Source organism: Chinchilla lanigera, unplaced genomic scaffold, assembly GCF_000276665.1.
Source record: "Chinchilla lanigera isolate Chin_1 unplaced genomic scaffold, ChiLan1.0 scaffold00027, whole genome shotgun sequence".
NCBI classification, from domain to species: Eukaryota; Metazoa; Chordata; class Mammalia; order Rodentia; family Chinchillidae; genus Chinchilla; species Chinchilla lanigera.
Window position 1 is genome coordinate 21,832,776 of NW_004955428.1, and position 20,717 is coordinate 21,853,492.

General features: G+C 36.1%; 1 protein-coding gene across 3 annotated transcripts in view; it reads right to left on the reverse strand.

The window, feature by feature from the left end:
• The window catches only part of Ndst3 (N-deacetylase/N-sulfotransferase (heparan glucosaminyl) 3), a 182,061-nt gene extending 161,344 nt beyond the window's left edge, over positions 1-20,717 (reverse strand). The window contains exons 1-2 of one of the 3 annotated variants that reach the window (XM_005386807.2): positions 20,639-20,717; positions 7,030-8,167 (exon numbers count right to left, since the gene is read on the reverse strand). In XM_005386807.2, coding sequence (XP_005386864.1) covers positions 7,030-8,010 — 981 coding nt within the window. In that variant the 5' untranslated portion in view covers positions 8,011-8,167; positions 20,639-20,717. Of the gene's footprint in view, positions 1-7,029; positions 8,168-9,487; positions 9,562-19,959; positions 20,073-20,638 lie in introns of those variants that run through there. The other 2 variants (XM_005386806.2, XM_013515341.1) reach the window with 2 other exon arrangements.

Here is a 20,717-nt window from a genome sequence, read left to right on the forward strand (position 1 = left end):
CCATTCCACTAGTTTCTGATTGCATTATAACTGTCAAAAAGTTAAGCAATTTGTGACTGTCCTTATGAACATTATTGGCTCTTTTCCAGTACTTCCTTCTCTCTCTCTCTCTCTCTCTCTCTCTCTCTCTCTCTCTCTCTCTCTCTCTCTCTCTCTCACCATATCTCTCCAACTTTGGTCGAATACTTACTTCTAAATTTGGTATAATGTGGCCATAATACACAGGAAAATAAAACACACACTATATATCATCACATTCAAATAGCCATAGTGTTCTAGCAACTGTACAAAAGATTAGGTGACTTTTAGGGAGTCCCAGTCCTCCTAGAATGAGCAGAAATAATTATACATGAGGGAACTATTAACTAAATATTTAAACTCAACAAAGCCATCATTTAAGGATGAAGATAAGTGAAGACATCCCATAAACTCTGGTAGTTTACTATGACTAAATTCTCATTAAGTGAACTGCTAAAAGATGCATTTCAGGAAGAACAAGAATCACTTATTCAAAAAATATACACGGAGACAAGTCCATTTCTGCATGCTAGGGGACACTTCAGTGAACAAAAAGTGAGAAAATATTACCCTATGGAAGCTTACAGTTTCATAAAGTGACCCACCAAAGCAGCAGAGTTAACAGGGCAAAGAAACAGGACATATGATCAAGGAGATAAAAGGACAGCATGAAGACTGTAAGAACTTTGACTTTTAGTGTCCAGGTGAGGTAGGAAGTTCCTAGGGGTTGTGTGCAGAAGAGGGGCATTGTCTAAGTTACATTAATGTTACACTTTGCCTGTTCTGTTAAAACAGGGATGAGGGTAGAAGCAGGGAGTCCTATCAGACAGGAAAGGATGAAAAGTTAGGAAGGAAAACAGGGCACCTGGTAATCTACCATGAAATTCTGGTGGTTGTAAGAAAACAGGAACATCTAATCTCTAAGTTTAAACAACAACAGCACAGTTAACACCCACAATAAGAGTGGCTCATCAACCAGATGAAGGCAGGCATGACTGGAAATAATACTTTGTATCATCTGACTAATGCCTGAAGATACTGAATGATGCACTTGTTCAGCGTATTTGTTTAAGTTTCTAAAAGAATAGAAATAAATGTATGCACTTCAAACCAGTAGTGGGTAGAAAAAAGAAACTGACAATTCAAATGAATGAGTGAGGAGAAAGAATATAACAGAAACAGAAAAGAGGGCTGAATATAAAGTATACTTTATATGAATATGAAGTATAGAGAAGTGAAATACTTCTTGATACATTGATGATACAATTAACTGTAAGATTGATTTTATTGATTAAAAGACAAAAATTTGATATGGAAACAGAAGGCAAATTTCATCTCAAGGGCATGTTCAAAATTAATCTATAGTACAAAGACAGAGAAAAGACACGTTGGAAAGATATAAAAATGGTGTAAGACATCATTTTCAAATTGTAACCACAAGAAATCTGGCATGTCAATATATACAAATTTAAAGGCAAAAAACATTACTAAAATTTAAAAAGTAGTCAGAATATAATATTAAATTAAAATATAGTTTAAACAGATATACCTAAAATAGCCTCAAAATGCATAATGCAAAAATCATCAGAATAACAGGGAAATATTTACAAACCACAACCAGAGCTATCGAATTAAACATGCCTCTTTTGGTAATTCAAACACTCCATTCCCTGGCCCCATCACATGAATAAGACTATATAAGATTTATAAAACACAGCTAACCAGGTTGAGTTAGTAGGCATATCTTGATTTGAGAATATATGTTCTTGTCAGATACATTAGTAACATCATGCATAGTTATAAGGTAATTCTAACCAATTTAAAGTATTGGTATCAAACAGATACTTAGCTCCACAGCATAATGCAATTAAAATATATATCCATGATAAAGTAGAAGAAATATCAGAGATAATGGAAAAGAATTATTAGAAAAATATGGTTTAGGGCAAAAAGAAAGGTTGGTACTATGGTATAGTGTACAAGCCTTGACCACATATGGAGTATATGAATATCAAACTATTTGAGGAAATTGTTTTTTCCCTTCCAGTTTTTACTTATGACAGAATGATTGATTACAGTCCTCTGCCAAAAAGAAAAAAAAGAAAAGAAAAACCACTTGGCATGTTAAATTCTTTCTCAATGATTTTGTGAAGCCTGCAGCTTAAACCTAGCTGGAGGGAATATTCATGTGAGAGGTCAGGCAGCAGGGAGCTCACCTTTGCACTACGGGTCCAGCCTTCCTTGGTCAGCCCCAAGCAAGATGGGTTTTTCTTGTGAGCTTCATAAGGCTTATTGCTCACAGCTACATGGCTCCTTATTTCTATTTCTGGCACTTTATTTATTTATTTATTTATTTATTTATTTTTTACCTTAGGCTCTCTAGGATCTTCAGTTAGAGGGGAAAGTAATGATAAAGTCACTCATGACATTGCATTAAAGATTCAAGAACTGTTCTCGCTTATAAGGCCCTAGAAGAATGTAGTGTTTCTTGGTTGTATTGTTTGTTTGCTTTTGTTTTTTTAAGGGCTGATCCACAAACACACAAGTTAATACTGAAATATAAAGAAACAATGAGAGGTTTAGGATAGTTAGGAGAGGGGAGGGACTGTTGAGTACCTCCAGAAAGAGGTATAGTGTGCTCAATATGACTGGGTTAGTTCCTTATTTTCTGATGGGTATCAGAAAGTTTATCAGAGTTAGACAGGGGATGTTAACATATTACAGAAGGGATGGAGGGAGAGACACAAGGAGGGAGATTCACCAGTTCAGTAAAACCCTAAAAGATCCTCCCATTCAACTTCTCATCTGTCTCAGGACACATATGTTCTGAGTTGCTCAAAGTCCAAAGGCAGAATAGGGGCTCTGGTGTGGCACAGCATATGCTTTGGACACAAGCTTCCAACTCCAGCAATACGGAAAGGGAGGGTAGGGAGATAGAATGGATCTCATGTCAAGAGTGAACTAATGCTTCTAACAGATGACAGTTGTTTACACTTTTTGTGTCATGCTGTGCTTTCACATGAAACTAAAATGTTTTAATGAAGCATCATTTTTCCTTTCTAGACTCATTCAGTAGGTTCAGTGATCGGAACTTTGATATCCATGAGCACAAGGAACTTGAATTTTCTAACATCACAAAACCAGACCCATAGTCCAGGGAAGCACACACCAGGTGCCCCCGATATGTATTCTCTTTCTAGCTTTAATCAGTACTGCCTTTTTTGAATAATGTAACTGTCCAAACCAGTGGTGCTAACCTATGGCACATGTGTGCATCAGGCTGTTTATAGCGTTGAAAGCTCTAAAAGGTTCACCATTACCGAACAATCTTTTCCTTTGTCTTTTTTTTTAAGGGCTGTGACTTACAGTTTGCATACTGCTACACTAACAAAGATACCACCATAGGAGTGTTTTTATGTTTTGTTTTTCTCCCAGGACAAAGAATCACATGTTTTGTGCCAAGGCATGAATTCTTTTGTAACTTTGAGGCTCTTTAAAATAAGCTTATATTATTCAACAGATAGATATGTAGGTGAAATTGATATTGCATTCCTAATTCCAATATTCCCATTAAATAAGAAAACATTTTGTGTTGCACATAAAGAAAACTCAAGTGGTGATTAATAGTTAAAATTTATCTTATGCAATCATTTTGCACATAACAGTCCATGACCTTCAATTTTCTTATGTACGTTTCAATAGTCCTAACACTTAAAATACAGAAAATATAGCACTTGTCCATAAATAGTAATAACTAGATAAAAGAACTTAATCAAAATGCTTCTAGTAATTATGCATTTTAATCACCAAAATCATTGACCTTTCCTTAGATCTCATAATGTTTGATATTCTTTTTCTTACTTTTGTGAAGTCGTTCTTAACTAATTGTGGGACTCTCTGAGCTTTAGTACTAAACCCTGAGTCATGGACAAACTAGGATGGCTGATCACCTTAACACCAGAGTGCCCTCTAGCTCCTGTCTAACTTCTGTCCTCCACATCAATGTTTCTAGTGAGTACTCTATTCTCTGTCTCCTCTTCTTGGCCTCTTGGTTCAGCCCTGGACTCAATGCAACTAGTCTTCTGCCTCTGTCACTTCATGGGACTTTGCAAGAATCATCAATAACTTTCAATTTTTCCCTACAGAAACTTACCAGTCTGCAACAGTGGACCCTGCTATTGGGCTCTGCACTGCTGATCACATCTTCCCTGAAGTCTTTACTCCTGAGGCTTCTATGGCAACACTGCTTCCTGGTCTGATGAGTTTTTTGAACTCTTATTTGTGGGCTGTCTCCCAATGCTTATTTTTTGAAAGATGATTTTCCTCTAGATTCTACACTTGATCATCTTCTCTTATGACTCTATAAATGCTTTCCTTGGCTGATCTCACACATTCTCCTGGTGTCAGCCAGTCCCTCTAGGATGATGACTTTTAAATTTATACTTCACATCTAGACTTCACTTTCTTGTGAACTACCTACCTGTGAAATATTTGTATGCCCTGTATGTAGGTTAATAATGTGGAAACATATACTATGACCTGTAATGACCTTCACTAAGATCTTCTTCCTTGTCATTGTTTATATATTCAGCAATTATTTACCCATGCCCAAAATTTTAATGCCATGTTTATTATATTCTCTTTCATCTCCATTTAAACAATTACTAACTTGTTCAATTTTACCTCATTAATAATTTTTATATTGGCCCCTTTTTTCCACTTTTGCTTCCATTTCCTAGAAAGTATGTTTTGTCTGAATCACTGACAAGCCTCCCAAATCATCACCTCCCCTTAGTTTGGCCTCAGATTCTTTTCTGTGTACTTAATCGTTTCCAGTACGTGAAAGACACTGAAGCGTTTGCCACAGCACTTACATAAGACTATGTGGATACTACTGTATTTACTATGTTGAGAGTATTATGATTTATACAATAATAACTTATTGTATTTACTATTTGTCTCCCCCATAAAACAGATGATTTGTCAAGAGGGAAGAAGTGTTTTATCTCTATGCCTCCTCTGTGGCCTGTGTGTGATATGGCCATATTAACTACTGTCCAGATAGATGTTCAGCACACTCTGCTTCTCCATTACTGTATGCTCTCCTATCTCTTCTTCTAGAGGGATGGAAGCACCTGATCCTATCTCTATATTTTCAAAAGGGCTTCACATATGGTTCACATTTAATAACTGGGCACACAATGAATGAATCAATGTTTATATTCTCACACAACTGCCTGCAGTGAATTGGCATTTTGAGACACAATCAAATATGCAATTCAGAAGCACTTTAAAAATGCAAGTAATTTAAAACATGTTTTTAAAAGTCTTTAGGTAGTTTAGAAAATATCTTTCTATATAAATATGATCAATTCATAAAGTATATATGTTAAATTTTCTTTAATGTGTTCAGTAAGCCTTTAATATTTGTATTTCTAAGAATGACTTAATCTTTGGAGCACAGACGGCCCCTTATATTTTGTATAATATCTGGGAATACATGAGCAAAACTCAGAGACTTAGGTAGCATATTTTAAAATGCCATAATGATGGATTTAGGGCAGTTAAAATTTTCCATCATATATTGTGTATGTATACAAATATATATGGTTTTTCACCACAATAATTTGAAACAGAATAACTGGAAGGAGAATTATATATTACTTGTAATGTTTGAGCACACAATAAATGCTTAAACTACCATGTGGGCTTTAACTTAGCTATATGTTCAAAAGTGAATTGCAACAGTTTTATGGAAGTTTAAATATACATATTTTACTAATTAATTTCTATTGAGATAAAATCCTATCAAGAATATGGGGAAGTTTTTTCTTCTAATTCATCTTCACACTCTCTTGTAGTAATACTAAGTCACTCTGATAATCTAACTAATGTGATGATGAACTATTATTACTAGTATGTGCCAGATACCTAGTATCTAGAGAAAAGAGATATAGTTTTCAACATATATTTTTTTCATTGGACTTAGTTTCAGATATTCTACCAAAAGTTTCATACAGTTTTTATACAGAGTAAAAATTATTTATCATGTCTTCTCTTTTATGAGAAATCAATATGTAGTATAATAGAGATAGAACTCTATAGCATTTTTAATGGGAAACTAAGATGAATGTAGATATTTTTAACTTTTACTATCATTAATATTAAACTAGCTGTTTATGTAATACAATCAATTAATAATAATAATAATGGATTATTTTTAAGTAATTTTTTTCTGCTTAATGGAAAAAGTTTTATACAATAAAAAATGTAATATAATTTAAATGTAGCACAGTAGGCCTCATAATATGTACCAGAAGTGTTCACTGAAATCAGGATAAGTCTTCACATTCATATGTAAGTAGAGGGCTGGGGATTTAGCTCAGCGGCAAAAGCGCCTGCCTGGCATGCGCAAGGTCGTGAGTTCGGTTCCCGGTACCGGAGAAAAACCAAAAAAATAAAATAAAATAAAAGTTACATATGTAAGTAGATATGGTTGTGTAGTCACAGCTCTCCATATTTCTCAAAGTTTCAGAAATATAAGGGGAAAACAACTTGCATATTTGACGTTCAAAAATAGTTGAATTGTTTCTTAGGAGAGCTGTAATCCTCAAAAATTTGTGAGAGTGTTTATTTTCAGTAAGAACTTTTGCTTTGATTTCATATTTAAATGAACTGTTTCCTAACATATGTAGTTTTTAGAAAGTAACTCAAAATGGTTTCTACTCTATAGTTATAAGTACATGTAGGAAACCATTTCAGGACTCTTCAACATTCAGTCTTTTAGAGCAATCTTCATTTCTTTTCACTCAGAGGGAAATATATTATCTACTTAGGTGACTTAGGGGTAGAGATACGGTGGCTAGTTATCTTATTTTGTCCTAAATATTTTCTATGAAATAAAAGTCCCATGTTCTGGAAAATTCCTTAGTCCAAGAACAAACCTGGATAGTTGTCAACCCTACTGATAGATGAGCTAAACTTTGAAGTGTTGAGATAACAGAGCCTTACCTTAACATCATTAGTGTTCATTCTTGTTCCCTCCTTCCCCACAAATATGTCGTCGATGTCCACGAGGATGTACCTGTCCAAGGACAGTGTCAGTCTCTTCCTTGACAAGAAGGAAATGGCATCTATGAAGATGAGCTTGTGCAGCCAGAAGTTCAAGTTGTTGCCAAAGAGAACTCGCTGAATTCCATCATGAAGCCCCAGGTCATGTACGATAGTGGCATAAAAAGCACCTTTAGAGATGGGAGGGGAAAAGTTTTCTGGGGTCTTTACTTTGGCAAATATTACTGGTTGGTAGGTTGAGTGATTAATCTGAAAAACTGTCCAGTCAGATCCAGGTAAAGAACCTTTTTCAAGCTTCGAAGACTTGGTCACACGAAGCAGTGGAGAATGAGGATTAATACAACAATCTCTTACTGCAAGGTTTCCATACATGGAAAAAGGGAAACCTTTTAACTGAAAGCTTTGTAGACTCTTCTCACTAGTTTTGTGGAATCCAATGACACCCACACCATATTCTACACAGTATCTATCCAGAAGGCTTCGGTTCCAAGAGTCCATGTTAATATACTTTAAAATATTCTCATAAATAATGAGAATATATTTGCCTTTAGTTTTGTCTATAAGTGCTGGGAGATCTCCTTTTCCAGGAGCAATTTCAATGTGATATTGGAATCTGCTTGATTCTAGAATCATAATGATGTCTTGACCAAGGGAGGAGTACTGGCTTTCTACAAACACTAGGACTGTTGGATCTGTCCTTGAGGCATCAAAGACCTTTGTTGCTTTCACTTCCATTAGCCGATAAGGTAGATGGTGGAAGTCACTACAGTCTACTTCTGAAGCCATCTCAGAGAGTTCATTTTCCTGTTTGTAGCCACTGTACAGATAGTAGGCAGAAATAATAATGCTCACCATACAAAAAGTGGCAAGCAGAAGCACTGTCCTTTGAAAGTGTCTGTGAAGCTTCATGATAAAACTCATGTTGTATATATTTTTCCTTGAGTATTCCAATAGACACACCACAAATAGGTAAACGAAAAGATGGTGTTTCGGCTTGCTTTCCCAGTCTCAGTCAATAGTTTATGTCACCATTGCAGCACATTTGTATTGCTTGAGCAGGACTCACAGAAAATATAGTCTGAAAAACAGAAAAAAACAGAATAGAATATAAGACATTCAATACATAGAATTAAAATGAGCAAGTTTTTATCTTGCATGAGGACTAGAGTAAGTGGCAAAGTAGTAAAACTACTAGGTAAATATAAATTAGCTAGAACTGATGTAAGCTAGAACTGAGGCGAGTTAGAAGATGGCTCTCTCTTTCTCCCAGATCTGGATAGGCATGAGGACTCCATTAAACACAGGATCTCTCTGCTTGATGCAGAAAAAGGTATTGGGCTCACAAGGAATTTCCTTCCACTCAGTGAGCTTTGTGTCAAACTATAGAAAATATATACATAAGTACAGGGAGAAGTTTCCCAAGCCATACACTGCCATTTCCTGCCATCCAGATATATATATCACATAATGCATATTCAAACTTTTTATGTCTAATTAGAAGCACTAAAATTTCACAAAAATTTGACCATAGTTTCATAAATACTGCAGTTGGAACACTAGTTTTTTTTCTGTTGTAGAAAGTTGTTGAAACAATGAATGCTATCCTATATACATTTTAAATTCACTACAGAAATAACTCTATGCTAGTTGCTTTCATTCGAATAACGATTTTAAAACGCAAACATGGGCTCTAGTTGGTCATTTTACAACTGTATGTTTACATAGTGAGGAATTTAAATTTCAGGAGGATCTTGTGGGTGATGACATGAGGTCAGTGGAGCTCTCTCTGGAGATCCCTCCGCTCTGGGTATGACGGCGCGCTCCGCTCAGGGGCACTGCAGCACGGTCCCGCACGTGCACTCTCCCCACCACCCGTCTCCGCTCTTCGGAGAGGGCTCAAGAACGATATGAAAAAGTACCACAGAAATGTTTGAAAGAACATAATAAAAACAATTGAAATGTCACAAAACACTTTAAGAAATAGTTTTTATTACTTTATTACTATGCGATAGTTTCAAACCCCTTTCAAGTCTTAGTGAGTTCTGAAAATTTAGTATCATTGAAAAATAATGAGAAAAAAAAAGAAAAATAATGAGAAAGAAACATATATTCCTAAACAAACTGGTTAGTAAAGCCTTACCATCTTGGCACTCTGCAAGGAAGTATTACAGAACATAAATGATTTAACAAGCCTTAGCCTTGTCTATAAGGTTGAAAACTGGCAAGACACCAGACACGGGCGGAAAACACTATAGTTGATGTCTGCCCTAAGTTTAAAGTTCACAGCACCTTTATTTCTTAACTTTGTCCTTTTCACCCCAGTACCTTCCAAATAAAATGATGAGGTCAGAATAAATGATCACTAAAAAATCTGCACTCATAATTCTATAATATTTACCTGTAAGATAAGCAGTGAACAGTATCTTCAATAATGTATTTTTATCTTTATGAATAATATATTCTGAAATATAACCACAAGACATTTATGATATTCACCCTATAAACTTTATCTTATAGTTTATTTATTCAAATAGTTTGGGTATTTATGTCAGTCATTCAAATATTCATAGGATAGCTATCTTCCTGTTTCAAAATGTAAATGCTCAGCACAGTGGATTTCTTCATAACAATCTACTTGGACAGGAGAGACTAGAATAGTAATGTATGGACTGTGGAAAACAGGCAAATGACCATAATGAGATGAGAGGAGAAAGAGAACGTGGCAAGTGAGGGAATCCGTGAAATGCCCTGGGGGTGTAGGATTTGGGCAAAGCCTTAAAGGACGAAGATGATTTGAATAGACACTTGAGATATATGCAATGCTATAGAGACAGGAATAAGCACAATATTGGGCAAGGGACATGAATGCAAGGAAAGGAAAAAATAAATACTTACAAAATGAATTTGACTGTGTGAGAGTACACACAAATCCAGAGAGATTTGATAGCACAGCGATTTATGGTTGTGAAAGCTCACAGGGAAACATACTTCCATGACTGGGGAAAAGCACGGTAAGAGCAAGATTTCTGAGGAATGAGAAAAACATGAAGGATATCATAGAGGAGTCTTAGAGAGTTTAGGCTGGCAAACTAGTACAGGCACATTTCTGGTAAGGTAGTCATGAATGTGGATGATCACAGGAAAGGGGAACATGGGAGTGGGGTAAGTCTGAGAATTACCTTGCTGCTCACTGAAGAGCACTTGGTGTGCAATGTGAGGTTTGTGGACACCATCGCTCTGCCAGGACAAATGTCATCATGTGACCTGTCACACTCTAGATTAAACCCAATAGAAAGATGAGCATTCTACTCTTCTAATCTTATGCTAAGCATAGATTGGGGAATAATTTAAATAAAAAATTATCTAACAATTGAGAGTTTTAATTGTAGCTGCAGTTATTTTATTTTCATAAATATTTGCACTTTTAAAGTTGTGTACATGTTTATGAATGTTATATTCTGGAGTATAACAACAGGATACAAAATCTCATATCCTTCCAAGTCTGTGTTGCAACTGTAGCTGTGAAATGGTTTTAACTGGATATTGAATGTACTGCCACATTTTGCATTTCAGATAGCAGCATTTCACAGTTTGTTCCCCTTGTCAGAAGAAAAAGGCATGCCATTCATATAATTTTTATCTCGGATGTGGCAGAGTGATGAAGCATATTTGCTCTATGTATTTAGAGTAGATATTAGGAATGGATCAAAATTATCTTTTCTGTTGGCAGATATAAAAGGATGAAGGACACTTCTTGTCTACTAAACTTTTCAAGTTTCTTCTGATGCCAGAAGGCATCCCATTACATGTCTCTGAAGGTAGGATCTGGTCTGCATATTTAAAGGGATAAATTAAGAGCCTCCTATTTTCTGCAAAGCTTTTTAAACTGCACATCTCACTGGGATGTGACCAATTTAGTTTCTGTGTGGACTCTTAGATTTACTTTTCATACAACCTTGTATTGGTTAGCTTTGTGTCACTGGGATGAAATGCACCCATGTTTTAAAGGAAGAGAGGTTTATTTTGGTTTGTGGTTTTTCAGAATTCAGTCCATGATTATTTGGCTGTAAGGCAGAAACAGCACACTGAATTCATGCTGCCAGGAAGCTGAGAAGGGTAACAGTGCCAAGAGGAAGAGGCCAGGGGCCAAATATAGTAGACATGGTCACCCTCTCTGACCCACCCCAAAGCACCCAAAATTGTGCTTTATTAATCCTCTGGGTGGCTCTCAAGCCAGTCAAGTTAATAGTCCAGCATAACTGTCAAAAACCTTATCCAGAAACAGCTAGCTCCTTACCTCTATTGTTTCTGTTAAATTTGCAAACCTCGGGATGGACTGCACTGTTGGTCTCGCTCTCTGTGCTCTAGGGAATGGCACCATAGCAGCATCAGAGGCAAAGCACATTCTTCTCCCAAGCCCTTGTTGGGAGGGGCATCACTAAGACAGGTAAATATGGAAAATTAAGATTCTCCACACAATTTCCACGTGAAAATTTCTCTGTCCTTCCAAACTTGGTAAGAATCAGTAGGCACACACAGTTACAGTAAAAAGTACCAATTGTTTGTAGTTATTGCCACAATTATAATTAAAATTTTGTTTAAAGTCATCCTTTCTGTTGGGCTAGATGCTCTAGAAGGTAATGTCTCATTTTTGCAATCATTTTGTCCCTCTGTAAGCACTCAATCACTATGGGAATTCATTGAATACAATGGTATATTATAATGACTACAGGTAGATTTTACATATCTACTTTATTCTAGTGCCATAACTTTTTAAAGTTTGTATGTGAATATTAATGTGAGTATAGCTAAACATAACATGAATATAGTGACACACATATTTCTTGGATTTAGTGTCTAGCTATTGAATAGTAAGTAAATATAATCATAGCAGTCCAAAATGTGATAAATCTAATACCATATTGTCTTTGTTATGAATATATAAATAGTAAAAATTTTATTATTATGGTATGTATGGTATGGCATAATTATGGTAAGGTAAATTTATAATCACATGCTATAAACATGAAGATACACATACCATATATATTATATAAACATACACTGTAAAGATATAAATCTTTACCACAAATATACCTACAATCATTCTACAAGCAGCCATCAGCTATCTATTGAACAACCACTTTAGGATTAGTGCTATACTTCATGCTGAGGGCACCTCAGAAGTAATATTAGGAATGATTCTTGGGTCTGCAAAGATGGATTCTACTGAGGGATATGAGACCTGTACAACAACAGCCATGACTCTACTGCACAAAACAAACTGTGATTATACTGTACAGACAGTATTTGTTATGGGTTGAAGAAAGGGACTGGGGAGAATATGGACTTAGCAAAGTCAGTGGCACTTTCTGAGACCCATGGGGCCTGGGAGACTGGTATCGTGGGCAAGCCTTGGCTGTGAGTATGTGGACAACACAGTGGGCAAAAATCACTGGCCAGATTGAAGAAATAAAAGAGTTACAATATGTTTACTAGAGTGAGCACAAACAAATTGTTGGACAATCTGTGTTGGGGTGAAGTTGGGAATAATATTTGGTTGAAGAGTGCTACAGATGAATGACTGTCTTTGGAAGTGCTATGAAGTATAAGAGTTTCAACCTGGAAATAGAGACCATCTGATACTTTTGACTAGAGACAAACATAGTGTTCAAAGGTGGTCTTTATAGCAAAAGAAACGAGAGTGGACAAACATTAGTAATAGGAACAGAGAGTCCATGTTACATAGTGCAGAGTGAAGCAGCAGGCAGAGTCAGGACAGTCCCAGCTGAGGGGCTGCTGCAGTAATCCATGTGGGAAGTTGTATGAGCTCAGAGTGAGGTGGTCATTAGAGAGAATGAAAGTGAAGAAACCAGTGGCAGGACAGCAGGGATGATGATATGGGAGTGGCAGGTTTGGGGACTAGAAGATAAAGGTGCCAGTAATAGAAATACAAAGCTTAGCATGGAAATTAGCTGGAGTGAGTGACATACATCTTGAATGCAGGAAGGTAGAATGACTAAAAGATGCATGGGGAAAATACTTGAATATAGGCAAATAAAGTCAAGAAAATGTTTGAAATCAATGCAAATCTCAACATGTTACACAAACATATTTCATCAGGAAAGCCTTTCCAATTCCACTATCTCCTGTCTTTAGGAGCCCCCCATCTTTATGAACTTTATCACAAATCCTACTAATATTATTAGCAAAATTGTTTATTTAATGTCCCTTTTCCTTGTTAGAATTAAATTTCCAAGAGTATAGTGCTCCCGCTATTTCCAATACTTTTTGAAACAAGACACAGGATAAAAACATTTTACAAACCAACAAGATCAATACTTCTGTATAGTGATGACTGTGTTCTTGAAGTGCCTTCGCAGAAACACACAGACTATTATAGTCCAGAGGGATTCTTTCTCTGAATGACTAAAGAACAAGTACAATGGCCTGAACATCAGACAGTGCCTATGCACACCACTGTCTTTATTAATCAGCAACACAGGGCTGATAGTTGTGGCTGCATTTTGCTCCCTCTTGAACTTACTGTGAAAACAATATGCTGAATGATCAAGAACCTGTATATTAATTTTATAAAATCAACAAACCATGTAGAGAGATATTCTGAATAAACACAGGTATAAGAAGGTTGGCCCAGTTATAAATGTCATCACTTCATCAGAATTTCCTATAAAGCAGTGAAGGAAATAACATTAAGTGGGAATGTAGAGTAACAACAGCAGCATCACCAACCATATTCATGAACGCTTACCATGTATATACACTGTGTGAGACGTTTTAGATGCTAATTTACCAAAGATGTCAAAATTAGTACAGGCTGAACCAGAATTTGAACTGATAGCTTACATGAAAGATACTGTACACTTGTAGAGAAAACAAACACATCCCCACCTTCCACGCTAGCACGTAGATATTGGGCAGCTATTATCTTAGATGCTGCCATTTCTTCATACAAAAGCAGAGATGCGGTGGTACCTACTTCTTAGTTTTACTGAGGATTATGAAATAAACTTAAAATTGCTTACAAAAGTTATGACCTATAAAATGAATAAACAGCACTTACCTGTTGTAATTACAGGATAATTATAGAAATAATGCATAAAAGAAATATCTTAAATATAGCTATGGAAGTGCACTGAAGTTCATAAAAGGCATCTACAAGCATTTTAGCATTACAGTAGAGTTGAGGGAACCACAGAAATCTGCCAGTGGTGGAGGGATCTAATGTCCTAGCTTCTGGGAAAAGGAAGAGGCTGTCAGAAGCATAACCAGCACCACATCCTCAGGCTTCTCCTCTTCCTCCTTTCATTTGATGAGTAACACACACCCTGGTTTTCACTGTTGTCTATTCTCCAATAAATTCCAAATATTTATTGAAACTCAGACTTCCTTCATCTAAGCTATAAGCTCTGGCTTCAAACTGAACTATCAACTTGAGAAGATAGCAATGACAAGTCACATTAACTACGTTATTTCTTATAAGCCAGCCACTGTTAGGTCACAAGCAAACTCAACTTGTCTGAAATTGAATTTATGATCTTTCCCCTATAACCATCGTGATCTCTCTCCAGTCACCTAATGGTTTATTCTTGACACCTTTTTAATTCAACTCAGCTTATCTAAATAAATCCAAGTCCGCTCATTTCCATTTCTACAATTCACTTGACCCAGGGCACTTCTGTCCTCATGCCAGGCAGCACAACTCCCTTGAACTACTACAACAGTGAAGTCCCATCACAAATGTTATTTGCTCCCTCTGCACTTTTCTCAATGTGGCATCAAAGTGGAATTCTGATTATTTCTTTACAACTGTAGATCCATCAATGGCTGTTTATTTCCCTTGTTGATGAAAATCCTGAAAATCCAAATTCCTACACATGTCCATAAGACATAGTCTGCTTTCCTCTCTTACTTGCCAGGCCTAATTCAATGGTATGTTCTCCTCAAAGTTTTTGACAAGTAGTTTTTTTTTTTTTTTTTTTCTGTTTCTCAGGACCTTTTCATATGCTGTTACTTTTCTCTGAAAGTTGTTTTTTCTTTTCCACTTCTTCATCTGGCTTCATCCTCAAAAATCTAATGGCTTGAAGTGTAATGTTCCTGTTTCAAATATCCCCTGGTCTCATAAGTCTGGAAGGCCTCCCCATTACACACTCTCAGGTCACCCTCTACTTTAGATCTCTGTAGCATAGTACACCGTTACTAGTTATGAGATGTTCTGCATAATCTTTCTCTGTGTATAGGAAGCATCTGTAAGTACTTGTCTAGTTTACTTTTTTATTCTTGATGTCTAAAACACTGCTTACTGCAAGAACATTCCATGGAATCCTTGTTGAATGAATGAATAAGTGGCCTCTACTAAATTTTATAAATAGCAGCTGCATCCACAAACCAGGGCAATACTCAAGTTAAACCATCTTCCATGAACATGAACCTCCATCAGTCACTTTGTCCTCAAACAGTCAGGGCCATAATATAAATATTGCAACAGCAGTGACCATCTTGACCAGAGTCATAAATCAAGCACACCCAGAATGTACTTTTTACAGAATCTTGCTCAAATATCTATTTTTCTCATTCTGAGGGTTTTCAGAATTTGATGTGGCTAGAGTTGATTTGTAAAACATCTGTTTTCAGAAACATTCCACCAAGAAACCATTGGATATTATCTAATTATTTACCATTGACAAAAGACAGAGAAAGCAATTAGTTTTTTTGAATAATAGGCTATGACATATACACAGTAAAGAACTGAATATATGCAAACATACATTTTGAGAAGTATTATAGTATCTGCACTACTTGACAATGTAACCTCTCTTTTCCCTTCCACTAACACCCACCATCATTTCAATGTAAAAATCAATTTCTAAATGCAATAGAATCATGATAAAGCTGGCAGAATAAGAAATGTGAAAAAAGATTACCATCTGGAAAATGAGTATTAATAACTAAAGAACTTCAGGTTCTAGCATAAATGAGAGATATTTAAAAGATCTTGACAATATTCCTCTTTCTTAAAATTAACTATATTTTATAGTGTTGAAAAAAGCATTTGGAGGCTTCAAATACATTACATGAATTTGCTGAAAGTAATTTAGTAATATTAAAAATTGACAAAGAACATGCTTTTCTTCAGGAAAGAATGTGTGAAATCGTGTCATGTTAATTGAACCCTGCTGTGGTAGGCAAGTAAGAAGCTGATTTGCATGGAGTACAACCAAGAATACACTCTGTCTCTAGAAATGGGATTTTTAAAAGATGACAGGAGAAAAGCTGTACTTGGAAGCACTAGCTTTGTTTGATATTAAATGGAAAATGATTATTATAATGTTCTCTCTTTGTATTTAGAAATTATGAAGGAAAGAACACATTTTGTTCACCTCCCTCTATGTTTTGCCATCCAGCAAGGCAAGAGAGGTAAACTGAAGTTTTGTTTGTTCTGCCTGGATGAGTGAAGTGGGGAAATGTCTACCTGTTCCCTCCTGGGTGGACCTGGAATACCTAAAGCAGGACAATGGCAGTGCAGCTTTCAGGACCTCATTTATCCCGTATCATCTCTGACTGCATAGGAATTGTGAGAACAAGAGCGGGCTCATCTAACCTCTTGTTGGCTGCCTAGACCATAAGGTGTAAAGTTACAGAGCAGCTTTTGGCCATGATTTAGGGTAGATTACATGGACCACAAAGGGGAAAACAGAAATCCAAATCGATCAGGAAAACAAAACTGCACAATGGAAAAATATGGTAGAGAGTATTGAGGGGGTCATGGATCCTGATTCTGCTTTTCTTTGTTCTATGGATACACCAGGGAAAGAAGTCAGGTTAATTTTTCCCTGATTCTTTGGGCATCTTTTAGAACAAGTGACACTCAACACAGCTGGAGTAGTAAGAAAGGAGAAAGAAATCACCCAAGTTAGACCGCATATACTTTGTTAGGGACAGTGCCACATTTAACTGTTCTGGGCACTGCTTTATGCTGGCACTAAAGTAGATGCTCAGTAAATACTCCTGAATTAATGGATAATTATTTCACAATTAGGGGTAGAACTGGTGCACAAGGATTGCCTATGTTACCTCAAATACAATGATGAAAGACTACATTTAGCACCACCATTTGCAAGGGATGTAATCTTAGGTAAGTAATCTCTCACTGCCTCTACTTCCTCATTTTGAAACAGAAATTGTATCTACTTGAAAAAATCTTTGTGAAGATTACATGAGCTGAAAATTAGGATGGAAAGCATGTAGAACAGTGCCCTGTTCAAGGTAAAATTCTATGAACATTAACAGCTTTCATCTCTGCTTGTAAAAATCTAGACAGGAGTGCTTATCAAAGGCTTAAGTTTTTTCATGAGTAATCTGTCATGTACTTCAGAGTAATTACTACATGGACAATAATCAAGACAGGAAAGAGTCTCTAAGGTCATTGTTCTAGGTGAGGAACCAAGCGCCAGAGTCAGCAAGGGGCTATCCAAAGACATGCCCTCATAGCAGAGTCAGGCCTAGAACCCAGTCTGCTTTCTTGATACTTTCAAACATTACACTCAAACAAAACCATTAAAAATTGAGGTGTAAGTAAAGCAGATGTCCATCAGCAACATGATTAAGGCTGTAGTGCAGGACAATAATACCTGGTGTTTTAGTTCTTGTTTAGCAACAGGTACTTAAGAGTTACAGCTCCCAGCAATTTGTAAGCGATTTTGTGAAATGATGCATTATAGACATTAATAGTAGTAAGGACTGGCTGCTTTTAATCTAGTCATGTAACTTACATGAAGCTGATTAAAAGTATTTAGAGTAATATGAAAAGATAAATCACCCACTGTGATACCCAGATGCCCATAGGTGTAGTTTGTATTAAGAACAAAACAGACAAATCAACAAATTCTGAAACTATTTCTTTGTTACAATTCTAAGAGAACCTTCAGTCATAAAATAACTTTGAGTGTTGTTCAGACTAATTATCATTATAATACAGGCTGTTACATTTGTGGCCTGGCAGCATCCCTTAATGTGGACAAGCATTCAGAATTCACGCATTTCAGTGTGAATGCTTATCTCCAATAACCACAGAATGGGGAAACTACATTTCCAGTGTTTTCCCACATTGTCTAAGTTTTTAAGCAATCACAAATCTAAAGCATTCAAATAACTGAGAATAGTGCTTTTATCCTTAATTCTATTTCCCTGTTTTTATAGTGCATAAAAGTCACAAGTTATATATTTAAATAGTTTTCTCTGAATAACTCTGTACCTCAAACAAATGTATGTCTAAGTTTAGAAATATTCTTAATCACCAAAGATTAGCTGAAACTCAACCAGTATTCAAGGAATTCAGATTGTCAGATTCCTTGGATTAGAAGAAAAAATTATAATCAATTTATAGTTCTAAGTTTTTGAAATAAGTCAATCAATAAATATTTAGATGGTAGCTCATAATAATGTCTTCAGTAGAAGATACAGTCCTGAAGAAGAATCTCAAATGCCTTGCTCTTTCTTCTACAATTTTTGCCAATAAACCTTTCAGCTTCACCAAAAACTAACTCTTAATGGTTTGTTGTAACCTTCAGAAATAATACTTGTCTCAAGAAAATTTATTAAAGTAAGGAATACTATAACTGAAACAAGCCAAACTATAACAAATCTCTCCAGGAAAAGATAAAAGTTTTGTTTTATCTTAAACATTTTAGTTACCAGAGAATCCTTCATTTTAAAGACAAGAGAATTTTCAACCTACAGGACCAGTTTACAATTGATACCTGCTTACACAAAGAAAAACGCCTTCTGTTTTAACATCAAGATCATAAAGAAAACAGTAACACTATTAAACCAGAAATGGCAGATATTTTAGCTAGAAAATAAAGACAATAAAAGAGCCTCTGTTAGCACAGCCTCGGTATCTTTAGTACTATTTAAAAGAGTTTGAAATCTCATTTTCAAATACAACACTGATAGGGAGCTATGGCTGAAGAAAGAAGAAAAAAATTCCCTTCAACTAAATCTCATTGTTGATAATCTGATATTTTCTAAGGGCAATAAAAAGAAGGAAGAATAATGAGTTCAAGATCAGTTTCACATGTGACTTAGTATTTTATATATATTTTAATCTAATAGGAATGTAGCTGCATTTTTTAGAAGAGTTTTCCTTAAAGCTCTTACAGATCATACATGTTACCACATCCTAATATATTTATAAAGAATGTATATACATTTTTAATCTTAAATGACTTTGAGGTTAAATAGTGCCAGATATTAGAAAAATTACTTGCAAAACAATATAGGTAAACCCTTACAGAATGTTATTGGGTTTCCCCCCAAAGTGACTATATTCAATGAAAGATATGTTTATCTTAATTTAAAGCTTTCATATTCAATACTTAGGTTGACTATTTCCTTCTAGCTACCTTATTAATCACATGATCTTAAATAATGTTTATAGAATAAGCTGCATCTAACATAAAGCTATGTGAAGGATCCTTACTGTATATGCAAACAGGTAATCACAGTTGAAATTTTTGATGTTACAAAATTCTATCAAGATAACAGACATGTGGTCTGCTTAGCAAGGCTACTGCAGCATAATTTAAAATTGTTAGTGGAAATCTTAAACAACTACAAATAGTCACTTAATACTTTAATCGTTTGAAAGTGAAGCTTTATAATTATCCCTCAATGATTATAATCCATTGTTTCGATTAACTTAATCAAACTGCTCTACTTCTTTAAAAATAAAACGGGGCACATGTTCTATTCGCTAATTCTGACTGGAAACTAAGTTGTTATCTTACCAAAGCCCTTACATTTACCAGTGAGCCATTCATATATAATGAAATAAACAGATACACTTACCTGTAATTAAAGTACAAAGTTGAAAATGCTGGAGAAACTTTCAATAGACAGAAAAGAAACTGAAAGGGCAGCATCTGCTACCATCAGCTCAGGCTTTTTGGCTTTACAAGTGACAGCAATACTAGTCCTGGCCCACTACCCGTGTGTTATGTAACATCTCATTACTCTCGGCCATCAAACTGCTACCAAGCCGGCGAGGCACTAGAGGGCAAGAGTGTCACATGCAAGACCCGTCGCCAAGGGACCGGCTTTGGTACCACTTCGGGAGACAGATGCTAAGCTGATAAATAACACGATGCCTGAACGCATCGGCGAACTTGCAATGTTTCTCAAAGAATATTTTAAATGTCAATTTTCCGACTAGCCGAAGAGTTAACAGGTTAATAAATATGCATAAGCAAATAACCACACTATGCAAAACTTTCAGGATATATTTACAAACCCGCAGTCACTCAGCAGGCTTTTTCTTTTCATTGTTTAAATAAACTTATTCAGAACAGGAGAGAAAAAGCTGAATTAATGAAAGGAGTGTGGATTTCAGGATTCCTTCATTTCAAGCCTGGAGAAACTTGTTAGTAAGATCGCGATCGCGATCGCGGCGCCGCCTCCGGAGCCCGCATCTGCAGCTGCCCGGGTCCGGTTCTGGGCGAGGACCTGCCGGGTCTGTCCTCGCGATTACCTCGGGCTGCAGCCGTGGGCGCGCATCCTCCTCCGGCCTCGGCCCCGCGGGCTGCGAGCGCCCAGGCTCCGGCGACGCG